We start from the raw sequence: 14,098 nt of genomic DNA on the forward strand, positions 1-14,098 counted from the left end.
TTAGCCTATTATTCTTAATGAAAAACACAACAAAACAGTACAATGACAAACTCACTTAAAGGGTTAGTTCACCCAAAAATGAAAATTGTCATTAATGACTCACCCTCATGTCGTTCCACACCCGTAAGATCTCCGTTCATCTTCGGAACACAGTTTAAGATATTTTAGATTTAGTCAGAGCTTTGTCCCTCCATTGAAAATGTATGTACGGTATACTGTCCATGTCCAGAAAAGGTAACAAAAACATCAAAGTAGTCCATGTGACATCAGTGGGTTAGTTAGAACTTTTTGAAGCATCGAAAATACATTTTGGTCCAAAAAATCCGCCTTCACGACGCAGTGACACTGCTGACGTGTGTCTGAGGGAGCACGGGCGCACCAGATAACACGTCAGCAGCGTCACTGCAGAGTCGTGAACGCGGATTGACAACAAACCGGAAAAGAGAAGACAATGCTGAATAAAGTCATAGTTTTTGTTATTTTTGGACCAAAATGTATTTCCGATGCTTTAAAAAGTTCTAACTAACCCATTGATGTCACATGGACTACTTTGATGATGTTTTTGTTACCTTTCTGGGCATGGACAGTATACCATACATACATATTCAATGGAGGGTCAGAAAGCTCTCGGACTAAATCTAAAATATCTTAAACTGTGTTCCGAAGATGAACAGAGATCTTACGGGTGTGGAACGACATAAGGGGGGAGTCATTAATGACAATTTTCATTTTTGGGTGAACTAACCCTTTAAATAGGCGCTTTTACATTTCGCTTTAAAACCAAACCTTGCGTGACCACCTTGTCTGTCAGCTCTTCGCTCTCGTGATGAATGAAACCTGAATCCTGCTGCGACTCTTGTTTGGCTCACACTGTATTGAGCAGACACGTTCAGTTATTAAGTGTAGTGTCTGTTCTCTAACTGAACTAAATTATTTTATTACTTTAAAAATGAAAACGACGGTGGGGACAGTGCCGCGGTGGGCAAGTGATGTTACCGGTGTTGCGGCTGAACACTGGTAACACCGGCAACACAGACTCTCGCAGCAAGCCATCTGTAGCTTGACTGTAATTCAAGTACTGTACATTTGGAGTAGCTTGTAGTTGGAAAGCTAGTTTCAAAAAAAACTTCCCCAACACTGGAAATTAATAAACCCATTTCCACCGAAGTACAGAATAACAAAATACTGTTAATGAGGGTTAGAACCACAAATACACAGAGCAGCGCACATACACTTAAATGTACACATGAAGCCCATGCAGAAGGTGGACACACATACCATGCGTGCTCATGCACTGAGTGGGGGGAGGGGAGTGGCCTAACCATCATAAGAGTCCAACAGAGGCAAAGAGCCCCGTCTCTCCCCATACATTCCTCCCTGAGAGTCAAAGAGAAAGATTGAATGAGGATAAGAGAAAGGCATCGAAGAAGAGGTAAGTGATAAGAGAAAGAGAAGGGAGTGTGAGTTAGTTAGTTGAGGTGAGAATACCCCGCTTAGTACTATTAGTGAAATTACCATAGATTAACAGAGTAGTGTGTGGGTTTTAAGATGTCTGGTGTGCTGAATTGCTTGTAAAGGAAGTTGGTGAGAACACAAGTTGTCTTCACAAGGGTGGACATTTCCTCTGAAGGTTTGCGTTACCTGAGGCATGTCTCTGTCAGAGCGGTCCAGAGTGTCGTCTAAAGTGTTTCTCCGTCCTCTCTGGTCTATCGTAGAGTAAGCATCTGGTGCCAGACAAAATTGATATTTTGTGACTGATGTCTCACACTCATTTTGAAATTGTAACAAATATATAATTTTCCAGTGCAAAATGCATGCATACATTTCATATACATACATATATACATACTAGGGATGTCAATTTACACAAATTCCCATGATCGATCATAGATTAAATTAACGATCAATTAATTTATTAATTGTTAGCCTTAATACTGCAATATGCGTCTACAGCAGGTGCTTAAAGCAACAGCATGACAGCAAATGCTGCTCAAAACGCCATGTACCTCATCAAATGAATGAGAAGGGTTTTTAAATCTAAATAAAGGGCTAGTAGGATTGTAAAATAAATCTATGCGATTTATATCTGATAATGAAATGAGTAATGTAATTAAATGATCTGAGTAATACGTGTTACCAACGCCGCCTCAGATGCGTGCTGGTCAGAATGGACGCGCTCTTCCTAGCATGTTCTCATTAATGTTATATAATATGACAGTCCCAATCATAGTTATTATTAGTCGTGCAATGTTGTTTAAGCTGCGCACGCTGAAGCACAGAATGAACACACTGAAGCTCTTTGCTAGCGCGTTATTGAACTCAAACAAACACTTCCTATATGAGATTTAACTCAAACACTTCCTATATGAGATTAATCAGATATATACAAAATAAACATAATATTACACATTTTATCTGCACAAAATGACACAAACTAAGTTGTGCTATTCAGAATGTGTGACTCATGTTGTGCGCGCGCTCTTCCTGGAGCAACGTGATGAAACAGCCAACTAAACCCAAATAACTCAATGTTTTATTACATTATTGCTCTCTTTATAATGTTATGTAACACAGTCCCAATAATAGCTATTATAAGTTGCGCATTGCTGTTGGAGCTGCATGCGCTGAAGCTGATCCCAGCCACGTTTCACTACCGCGTAAATTCTTAACCAGATGCATCTATGAGATAAATCAGATATAGATAGGCCTACACAAAATAAACACAACATTACAACTTTCATTTACACAAAGCAAAAGGCTGTGAACGCACACGCAAACAGTCATGATGAAGGTGTAACTCCAGCTGTAAAATGGTCCCAAACAGAACTCCGGCGTGCTTACTTCATTTTCCCTCCTGTGTTGAGCAGCACGCACACGCATGACCCTGATTAATCGATGAGCAATACGTTTTATCGATTAAAATGTATTAGCGAAAAATGTATCGATCTTCAATTAATCGTTGACATCCCTAATACATACACACACACATATAGTATATATGAAATGTAAATCATTTCCCCAACCATGCATTTTGCATTGCATGTTTTATTTTTTGCAAGAAAGTAATACTTTTATTCAACAAGCATGCATTCAATTGTTCAAAAACGACAGCATTTATTTGAAAAAATGAAGTATACATGTTGAAGTGCAAATTAAAGCAAAAACCAATCGGAATCATGAAAACTCAACTCTGGCAAATGTGGCTAAAGACTCATTTTAGACCCACAGTATATGCATAATAAAGTATGTGCATTTTACCTGGTCCCATGTCATTAAGTGGAATCATGTCTCTGTCCTGTTTGCCCCCTAATAAAGAGACCCAAACAAAGTCAGATCAGAGACACAAAGTTGTATCCTGCATGTCCATTTGACTGATAAATACATTAAAAGCATTCAGCAGGAATGTTGTGTTCTTACCCCGGTCTATTAGCGGCAGGGTGCTGTCCTCATATCCCCCGTTGCTGCGGGTGTTGTTTGGAGGGTTGAGGTTGACCATGAAGTCGGTTTTCTTCCAGCCATCTTTCTCCAGTGTGCGGCGGAGCTCTTTGAAGCCCCACACGATCTGCAGGACCAGCCCAGCGCCACGAACCTCTCGATCTGAACGGTTGCTATATGGGCAAAATACAGACGATTGTGAAACAACATAACTACGGCTCATAAAACAGCATTTGCTGAAAGAAAAAAAAAAAAAATTCCTCTTTCAGTTTCCACCAATGTAACCAGTCAACTATTAACACAGAAACGGATACACACACACACACCTGTCTTTGTTGATGAGCACCAGTCTCTCGATACCCTGGGAGCTACGCAGGGATTTGGCCGCATCCACGCTGGAGCCGATCACTTCCGTCATAGTGCTGAGAACAGACACCACCGTCTCCTCCGAGAGCCCGCGCACAGGCTGACTCTGGCCACTGCCTGGCAGATTGGCCACCAAGTTAGGCACTGAATGCTTCCCTACAGAGCGAGAGGAAGAGATTGAGTAAAATACACTGGAATTCATTCTAGGGCTGTCATGATTCCTCGATTAAATTAGAGTACTCGATTGAAAAAAATTCTCGATTGCAATTTACCCATGTCGAGTAACCGGCAAAATATGGCGCATATATGCGTATAATATATGCGCATAATATGGCGTCTGTGGCGCATTCCACAGACAAGAATCCATGAAATGCATTATTAGACCGTTGGGTATATATCTGTATATATCGGATCATACGCTAGGGTAGGGAAGGCGTAGAGGACAATAGAAGGAAAATAAGGAACGTTTTTTTTTTTTTTTTTAAGATGAGGTTAAGTGCTCTCGGAAGAGTTGAGTCTTTTGAATGTTGTCAGTGATTCTGCAATTCAGATGGAGGTGGGAAGATCGTTCCACCAGCAGGGAATGGTGAATGTAAATGTTCTGGAGAGGGATTTTCTGCCTCTCTGTAATGATACCACAAGCCGTCACTCCTTAGCTGAGCTAAGGCTTCTGGTGGGTGTGTAGACTCGTAGGAGCGAGTCAAAGTATGCAGGAGCTGAGCTCGTGGTGGATCTGTAAGCAAGCGTCAGTGCCTTGAACTTGATGCGAGCAGCGAGTGGTAGCCAGAGCAGAGAGATGAAGAGTGGTGTGACGTGGGTCCTTTTGGGTTCATTGAAAACAAGACGTGCCGCTGCGTTCTGGATCATTTGAAGCGTTTTGATCACACATGATGGAAGTCCAGCCAGAAGCGCATTGCAGTAGTCAAGCCTAGAAATGACCAGGGCCCGAATGAGAAGCTGTGTTGCATGCTCTGTTAGGAACGGTCTGATCTTCCTTATGTTGTGCAGCGCAAACCTGCATGAGCGAGCTGTCTTTGAAATGTGGTCTTTGAAGGACAGCTGGTCATCAAAGAATACACCAAGATTTCTGACCGAGCCTGAAGGGGTGATCAGAGATTAACCTAGCTGGATGGTGAAGTCATGTTGTATTGTCGGATTGGCAGGAAAGATGAGCAGCTCGGTCTTTGCCAGGTTAAGCTGCAGGTGATGTTTTTTCCCATCCATGCCGAGATGTCCGAACATTCATTGTTTAAACACTCTCTCGGAGTTTTGAGGTCCACATTCTTGTTCAGGAAAATGCTACAGCTACTGTAATTATCATAAAGAAGCGTCCAAATATGAAAGATTAAGTGGATATTTGAATTAAAATTTGGCCAATATTAAACAAGGATTTGTTCATGTTGTATGTGTAACAACAACAATCAGGCTGTTGGCGCCCTCTGCAGGTAGCTGTTAAAATACATAATATAATCATCTTATGTACATTATGTATTGTAACAGTGTTGTTCTATAAAACAATATGATTACTGGCTTTTGATACTTTGAGCCAACTGTTATTGCCTTAATGTTATACATGTATTTTAAAGTCAGTTAAGGCTTAGATCTTTGCTTAGGTCTATTTTTATTACCCCCAGAAAGAAAATCAGATTACTTGAACAATCGTCAAAATAATCGTTAGTGACAGCCTTAAATTCATTCATTGAGACTGTACAAGTATAGCTAATTTGATTTCAAATGCAAAGGCTAACACAAACAAACAGGTATTATTGGCTCACACACCTAGCAGCTCACGATTGCGGCCGTCAATGGCCAGGTTCCTCAGAGCTCCAGACATGGCTCTGACCACACGGTCATTCCCATGAGACAACAGCTCCGTCATCATTGGCAGGCCATGTTCCTGTCTCATTGTAGCTCTAATGTACCGGCCATACTGACAAAAATAAGAAAAGAGGTCAAATTATGAAACAGATTTCCCCTCCACGTGAACCCAGTCAAACAAATATTAAGGAATAAATGCTGGTCAACTAGGGCTGCTTGATTATGGCAAAAATCATAATAGATTATTCTGATCAATACTGAGAGCACAAGTACTCATTGACTTTGGAAACATCATGAATTTATTAATCTTTTTAACATTTTCTTGAACTTGAAAATATAACGGAAAAATCAAAAACTAAAAAAAGGGTGAGTGAAAAATGCACAATAACTATTATCTCGGTTACATTGTTTCATCAATTCATTACTGAAAATAGTAATTGAGCTCAATTAATTGGCAAGAACTATGATGGACCAATACATTTTAATTTAGTATCATATGGCCAGGACATGAATCATATTATATACAAAAACTGTAGATTTTAATCTAATGCATTACATTTAAGTTTGTGGCAAAATACAAAATAGTAGTTTCATTAAATGATGTTACAGAAGTTCAGAACAAGCTTAATTTCCATAACCACTTGTCAGCATGTCAGCATTTTTGTAAGTACTCACAGTCCAACGGCCTGCACACAGGTTCTGCACAGCCCCGGCGGCGGCTTCCAGAACCGATGGGTTCTTGCTCTCTTTCAGGAGAGAAGTGTACACACGCACCACCTCTGGCTGGAACAGCAATTCATAACCTACAAAACGACAATCGTTTTTTGTTTCCTCCATTTCATCTATTATCTTATTACCAACTATACAGAGCCAACAAAAGCCAACAAGACTGTCATTGTACCTTTGGCTGGTGTGCTTCTCTTTGGAATGTCAATCATATCTGAAGTTCCATCATCCTCTTTTTTCCCTGAACAAAGCAGACGGCATGAGCAACAAGTGAAATAGAGATGAAGTGACACACAGGAATCTTATCTCCCATTTAAATGATAGTGATGTCATTTATGACAATTTAGAAGCAAACATCTTCAAAAGATTTAAAAGGGGATTTTCTTTAGACAAAGACAGTTCTATTTAGATACAGTTCTGACAAAGGTTACATTTATTCCCTGAGGGAAAACCCCAAGTTGTGATGATTTAATGACTAAAGACTTGATGCAGACGGTTTTCACAGTGGTATATGCCAAAGTGACAAAGTGCAAGCTTAAAAGAATCGGCCAATTGTCTTGCAATACGTCTACTTGATAAAACATTAAAAGGTGGTGTGTAAAGAGTGGATTTATTGGAAATGCTGTGCTCTGGCACCCTCATGTGGTTACGAATGAAAGGTTTTAAATGCTGCAAGCATTTTCAAGGGACAGTCACACAATTAAGATCTCTTCCCTCTTTTCCCAGTTTTTGGGGTAAAAACTCTGTTCCATGAATGGTGTGGATGCCTTAGGAGGTAGCAGCCTATATCGGCTTTGGGCATCTCACTAGGTTTTAAAACGGTAACAAGTATCAGATTATGACACTGGACTCTGATTCCACATCTACTTTCTTCCGATCAATAACAATCTTGTTTGTGTGACTGGTCCCCTTAATAGGCCTTCTTACTTTACAAAAAGTAGTGCAGCTCATAAAACAAATGTGAAATGGCATGAGAATGCATTCTCCCCCATTTCAGATCCATTTTTTGAACTTTGACCTATAACAGGGTTAATAATGGGTTATAATGAGGTGAACTGTAAGTGATTCCCATAATAGCAAAGCGAAGCTTTTACTTGAAGAAAAAAGAAAAAAAAAAAAGAAAGAAAATAAAAGAGAGAAAAGCTTACCTTTGGAAAACCACTCGTCTGTTACAGGATAAAAAGATGTACGGAATGAGCAGAAGAGACAGATAAAGAAGAAAATGAGAGGAAAGGACTGTTTTGGCATACAAAAAAATTGCAATAGTGCCCCAGCCACCATACAACAAACAAGGCACACACACTTGGGAAAATCCATGCACGCTTCATCTCTTTCATGTGCAAACAAACTTGATCTAACAAATCAAACTCACAGGCTTAACAGACTTCAAAGCGTGTACTATGATTTAAAGACTAGGAATAGGCACGGCCTCTTGGCTTTGTTTACACGACATAGATTATGTACTGGAATGCAAAGATAGCAAGTTAACTTATTTTAATTGGTTACGGCCCACAGCTAGTGCCTGTGTTTTTCCTTAAATGAATCAGACGCGCACCTTTGCCCTTTCGGGAGCTGAAGCAGCCGCCCTTTTGGGAAGAGGCGGGACCATGATTGACAGGAGTCATCTCCTGATAGCGCTCGCAGCCTGGTATCTCCCGATGCACTTGATAGGACAGATTCCTCAGCAGACACACACTGTTCTCAATCAGCTGCACACAGACATAATAAACATGATTAAATAAATCATTTGTAAGAGACTGAAGCAGGACAACTAGCAATAGTTTTATAAAATTGTTGAAAATCAAAGAACAAAGACTGATCCTACGAACTATATAGCAATTCATAATTTGCAGACTTGTATTCCTCTCAACGATCCACTTACCCCCGGTTTCAGAGACAAAAGTTCTAGAATAAAATGCATGTTGGAGCGGTTTTAACTGAAAGCAGCTTGCAGTGGCATATCTTAAAATATGTCAATGTCATTGTTTTGTCTCAAGATGCACACCAGTAATGTTTTTTTTCCTAACGTTCATTTATATAAGCCATGCAAATGTCCTAATTGAACTAAGGCCTAACCCCTGGCTTAATACAAGTCCTGTCTGTGAAACCAGGCCTTAAATTTCATTTCTGCACCAGTAGCAGCAGAAATCTTGGGTCATCCTAGCAATATTGGCTTAAGCAAATGGTGTAATATTCTGTTCAGACTTTTTTTCCCCTCAATATTTTAAAGAGTAAATAAAAATAATTGACACATACACACTATGTTTCAGTGAATTTAAGTGTCGTCTTCATGGCGTGGGGCTGCTGTGTGCGTGTATGTGAAAGTAAATGCGCTTTTGCAGTCAGAGATGAATCAGAGGTTACCATTTATATACAACTCTGTGCCTGAGTAGTACAAAAGTTCATGCACAGCGCATTTTACAGAGGACAGCTTCCTGAACCTGGGAGAGTACCAGGCTGGCTATACAAAGACTACTTATCACTGTCAAACTTTCTGCTCAAGTTGTGCTTGCAAAGATCAGAAGCTTGATCATCTGTATTTTCAGAATCCGACTGGGGCTCGAACTGATATGATAAAACTGACAATATTATTACTAACTGTGCATTTACAAATGCTTGAGAAGCCTTGGAAGCTTAAGTTCACGATAATGGTAAAGGGTATTACATTTCCGACACACACTTGAGATGGCCAAATCACAAGGCAAAAGGTCAGCTGGCCAATCGGAGCATTCTCAGCTTTTTGTTTGGTTTACTGGAAAAAAACAAAAAACTGTCCTTAAATGAATTAAATTATAACAAAGTTTATTGAAGATATTGCTGTAAACTATATAGGGGGCCCCTTATATATAATATAATATAATATAATATTTAAAGGTTAACAACAGAGCCCATTCTATTAGCCCAAATTCAGTTGCTATTTATTTTTTAGGTATAATAATCAACACTCATAACATAGTATGCAAACATGTACACTTCACATGAGGCAGTTTTTGCATTAACTTCTAAATCTAAATTATAAAATAGTTTTTTCTCCAATTCGTTGTTGAAATAATCATTTATACACAGTGTCTGTCATTTTTATGAGAGGTTTATTTAAACATACATTAAATAATCAAGACATCACTAACAGGTTAAGTAGAATATAATGAATATATAGGCTTATATAGTGCATATATTTAGTGAAAGTTGATTTCTCTAGTGAATACAATTTTGTGGACACTGAATGACTGCCTGAGGTAAATGTGATGCTACAGGACATTGTTTAGTTTACAAGCAGTGAGGTCTTTCCGCCGTTGAAACAACGATTTAGCGATTACAACACACATGATACGTGACAGTAAGTTGTAATGTATCCTCAACGTATATGTTCATTCATGTTTATTCTTTAGGAAGAGATGATCGATTGTGTTCGCATCGCACGGCCAACCGGCCGCATGTACTGACACGCCTATAGGTTACAGTGATCAGTCACGCCACATTAAAAGAGCTTCAAAATGGCATTTATCTTTTGCATTTCGTGATGAAATGGACTGAATACTTAATATGTTCATGTGGGATTGAAGTGTGTTCGCTGCTTAAAACAAGCCGACTGTTAACTGTTACTGTTAACCGAACTGCATTCGGAAATCGTTCGGTACACGCGTACACCGAACCGAAAGCCCTGTACCGAAACGGTACACCACTAATATTTACTGTGCAAATTTTCTAACAGCTAAAAAAGGGAACTGATTGAAAGTAATTGATTCCCAATCCTAATTATAAACACAATAAAAATATTCAGTATGTAATTAATAATAATAATAATAATATAATGACCAGCAATGCTTTCTTCCCTCTTTGCTCTTCCCGAAAGCATACTTCCCCTGTCATAAAAGAGTAGCGAGTATGAAAAGTGCAGTTTTCGAAACCTAAAGAATCAAAGTTCAGTTGTTACCTTGTTGTCCACATCTTTACAGTTGATCTGTGACTGGACAATGTACATGAGAGAGTCGACCAGTCCAGAGCACTCCCTCAGCTTCCTCCTGGCCTCGCTCCGCTCCGAGCTCACATTCCTGAGAGCGAAACGTCATGCAACTAATTAGGACATTGCCTGTTTAATGTTTAGCAACGTTTGGCATGCACAGAAACTTTTAGCTTCAGGTCATCACCTTAAACGTATTAACCAAGAGTATACAAACAGCATCAGGAAAGTTGAGCAATGAATGAGAGGGTTAAAAAAAGACAAGACACTGTTAGCTCTACTTAAAAGTAATCACGGTGTAAAACCACTCCTCGGACTGAACGGAGTACTTTCTAAAAGCCTAATAGGCGAGTGGGAGAAGTGAGGGACACTTTCAAAGAGAAGCACTCAAGGGAAATAAGTGGATTCAAAAGATCACATTTCTCTCTTTTGTCCAAACTTTGTCCTGGTTCTTTCACAGCCTCAGAGGTTCTTGCTCTCACACACAATTCAAGAGCATTTCCTTTGCACTTCCCCTCTTTCTTCCACATAAAAATGCAGCTTCCTCACACACACACAACCTTTCTTGACAGGAATTCTTTAGCAGCACTGAGGCACACCCCTCCTCCCTATAACGTCTTTCATTAATCTGAATCATGAAACTGTCCTTTCCCAACACATCCTAATCCTTTCCTCCGCCCATCTCTCTGTGTTCCAGTGGCTTAATTGCATCACCAAAGTCATGCGTTTGATTCCCAGGCTTATTAGAGGCATTTTCACACCTGGCTCGTTTGTAGCGTTGGTTTCAGAAACTAGTGCGATTTCTCCCTTAGTGTGGTTCGTTTAAGCATATATGAACACGGCAATCGCTCTTCACAACCAAAAAACTAAACAAAAAAATGATCAGAGATCACCTGGACAATGTGGTCTTTGCCCACTTGAAAACGAACTCTGGAGCTGTTCACTTGTGGTGAGGAATCAATCCGACCCAGCAGTGAAATGTAAAATGCCTAATTGAAATTTGATTGGACAAACATATTGCAGAACAGATGTCCAAAGCACAAAAAAATACAGGCAAAGCCTTGATTCTTGCACACAATGATAAAGTAATATAACGACAAGTACAAAAAAAGCCACAATAAGCCCACTGTCTGTTGTCCGTCCATCCATCTTGACAGATGACCTCCATCCCGAAACAAGCAGGTAACACTCTGACCAAAATGTGCGAGGCAACTGTCCTCACATTGGTCGGTTTACAAATGTTGCCTTCTGAAAGCGAAACCTGCATTAACGTTATATACCTTAAGCAGCCGGTGGTGTTGGTGAGCGCGGTCTCCCACTCCAGGTGCCTGGGTTTGCAGCTCTCCTCTCCCCCTTCGTGCCCCCTCTCCCAGCCCGAGTGCGGAACCATCACCTCATCGGACATGGCGTGCAGCGCGTGGTCCACGATCTCCATCTTTACAGAGTCATGCGATGACAGGTTCCACAGCGTGCCTGACAGAGGATGAGCCATCAGTTACTTCCCGATGTAAACGACAATCCATCTTGTCTGAAAATTGTCTTGCCATTGAAATTTCAAAAAGGACATGACTTATGTTTTTGGTAGAAGTCTCTTGTGCTCATCAAGGTACCATTTGACTAAAAATTCTGTCAAAATGAATATTGTGAAGTAACATCTATTTTAATACATTTTAAAATGTGTTAATGTATTAAAGTGTATTCCTGTGATGGTAAAGCTGAATTTTCAGCAGCCATTAGTCTTCAGTGTCACATGATCCTTCAGAAAACATTCGAATATGCGGATTTAAATTAAAAACTGTGATATGTTTTTCAGGATTCTTTGATTAATAGAAAGCTAAAAATAAAAATCACATTTATTTGAAATATAAATCTTCTGTAACATTATAAATGTCTTTACTGTCACTTGTAATCTATTTAATACATCCAACAAAACTACAATAGAAATTCACCTCCTTTTATAATGTTACTGATATCATAGTGAGCAAATCAAAGCATGCGTTTACATTTTATATTTTGAGCTTGTAATTTAATCAAAAGGTTGTGAAACGACAGACTTCTCTCTGGTGGTATGCCAGAATTGCCAAATCGATTTCTTTTTTCAATCATCTGTTTCACTAAGTTGTATGTCACAACACAGAAGCAAAGATTGCGAATTGTGACTTTAATAGTGTAAAAATGACCTGTTATATATAAAGAGTGTGTACCTGTTATAGTGTCCGTAAGATCCTGATCTCTCGTCTTCCTCAGTAGCCGCACCAGTGCGGGAATTCCATCGCAGTTCTTGATGGCTATCTTGTTATCTGGATCTCGTCCGTATGAGATGTTCTTGAGAGCTCCGCATGCTGCGTAATGGACCTCCTTCTTTGGGTTATCCAGCATGGACACGAGGGCAGGAATCCCCTTCATTCGTCTTACATCTGACTTCACCTGCAAAGAAACATGGAACTTGTGTGTTACACCATGTACTTTGAGTGACTTCGCCATCCTCACCAAGTCACATTCCAGCACCAAGTGATAAAATCACAGCTATGTGGGAGGGCCTACCCAGCATATTGTGACGAGCATCCTGCGTAAATGTGCACTAACCTTATCATTTTTAAAAGTGAGATGTTGCAAGTAAGCTGCAGCATTGCTTTTGACAGGGTCCAGACGGTAGTTGAGCATAGCGATGACTTCAGGAAGTTCAGGCTGCCTCCATGATGTGGGGGCGGGGCCTTTACGAAGAGTGCTGTCCAATGATGCCATGCTCCCTCTCTCTCCCTGAGCCAGCGGAGCTCCTCCTCCCCAATAATACATATCACCAGCTCCACTCATATCACCATCCAGTGTGCCCTCATATGACCTACACGAAACAAGCAGCAGCACATTACGTTTTTTTTTTCCAACCTTAATAAATTGAACTATTCGCTTAACATGTAACAGAACACACTAACCCTGTCCGGCGTGGAGGTGGGGGATGGTGTGCATGTGCCAGCCGGGGCATTGTGCTGTAATGCATGGGTGGCCCCATGCCGTAATCGGGTTCATCATATCCCAGGCTCCTCTGATCATCCTCCAGGCCGTAGGGCTCTGGGACAAAGCGCTGCAAGCCAGAGATCTCCATAGCACTGCCCATACGTCCTACCTGGGGCTGGGCCGCATACGGGTCCAATTGCGGCCGGCTGTGTGTGCGGTAGGCGGAGTCCAGTGTCCGGTAGCCATCCACAGGCCTAAAGAAAAAGAAAGGGGGAGCTCATTTGTACACCTACACTACTGGTCAAAAGTGAGAAACAATTAATGCTCAGCAAGGCTACACTGATTTGATCAAACACAGTAAAAAACTGTAATAAGTAGCCAATTACTATTTTTATATCTTTCAAAATGTATTTTTTGTAAATTTATTTCTGTGAAGGCCAAGCCTAATTTTCTCCAGTCTTCAGTGTCAAATGATCCTTCAGAAATCATTATAATAAGCTGATTTGAAAGGCACAGACCTATAGCGGTCATCCATACGTGTCCCTCGGCTGAGGCTGGTGTAGGCTTCAGATGGAGGGCCGCTGCGGTAATCATCATAGCCACCTGGAGGTCCATAGTGGTAGTTACGGGGGACAGTAGCGGTGGGGTAGTCCATGGGGCCAGCTGGTGGCCTGTACACACGGTCCATTGGGGTATTATAACCAGGTATCCCAGTGACTGAACCAGTGCCATCCAGGGAAAGTGTGTCGGAGACTGAGGGAATGACTGTTCGTGTGGTGGTCGTCTTTGTGACCTTCTTTACCTGATAAGAGAAAGTGCAATTATCTTTCCAACTTG

The 14,098-nt window shown here is 40.6% G+C and overlaps 1 protein-coding gene across 12 annotated transcripts in view; it reads right to left on the reverse strand.

The window, feature by feature from the left end:
- ctnnd1 (catenin (cadherin-associated protein), delta 1) overlaps window positions 1-14,098 on the reverse strand; it is a 45,191-nt gene that overhangs the window by 4,542 nt on the left and 26,551 nt on the right. For 4 of the 12 annotated variants that reach the window (XM_079812377.1, XM_079812371.1, XM_079812381.1 and 1 more), the window contains 15 exons: window positions 13,780-14,063; window positions 13,240-13,515; window positions 12,893-13,148; window positions 12,511-12,733; window positions 11,587-11,779; window positions 10,280-10,397; window positions 7,901-8,054; window positions 7,494-7,511; window positions 6,521-6,586; window positions 6,295-6,422; window positions 5,581-5,731; window positions 3,762-3,957; window positions 3,418-3,608; window positions 3,259-3,306; window positions 1,642-1,724 (listed from right to left, as the gene is read on the reverse strand). In XM_079812377.1, the coding sequence (XP_079668503.1) occupies window positions 1,642-1,724; window positions 3,259-3,306; window positions 3,418-3,608; window positions 3,762-3,957; window positions 5,581-5,731; window positions 6,295-6,422; window positions 6,521-6,586; window positions 7,494-7,511; window positions 7,901-8,054; window positions 10,280-10,397; window positions 11,587-11,779; window positions 12,511-12,733; window positions 12,893-13,148; window positions 13,240-13,515; window positions 13,780-14,063 (2,385 nt within the window). Of the gene's footprint in view, window positions 1-1,278; window positions 1,378-1,641; window positions 1,725-3,258; window positions 3,307-3,417; window positions 3,609-3,761; window positions 3,958-5,580; window positions 5,732-6,294; window positions 6,423-6,520; window positions 6,587-7,493; window positions 7,512-7,900; window positions 8,055-10,279; window positions 10,398-11,586; window positions 11,780-12,510; window positions 12,734-12,892; window positions 13,149-13,239; window positions 13,516-13,779; window positions 14,064-14,098 lie in introns of all 12 variants that reach the window. The other 8 variants (XM_079812379.1, XM_079812372.1, XM_079812373.1 and 5 more) reach the window with 3 other exon arrangements.

Source organism: Gobio gobio, assembly GCF_949357685.1.
Source record: "Gobio gobio genome assembly, chromosome: 3".
Taxonomy (NCBI): domain Eukaryota; kingdom Metazoa; phylum Chordata; class Actinopteri; order Cypriniformes; family Gobionidae; genus Gobio; species Gobio gobio.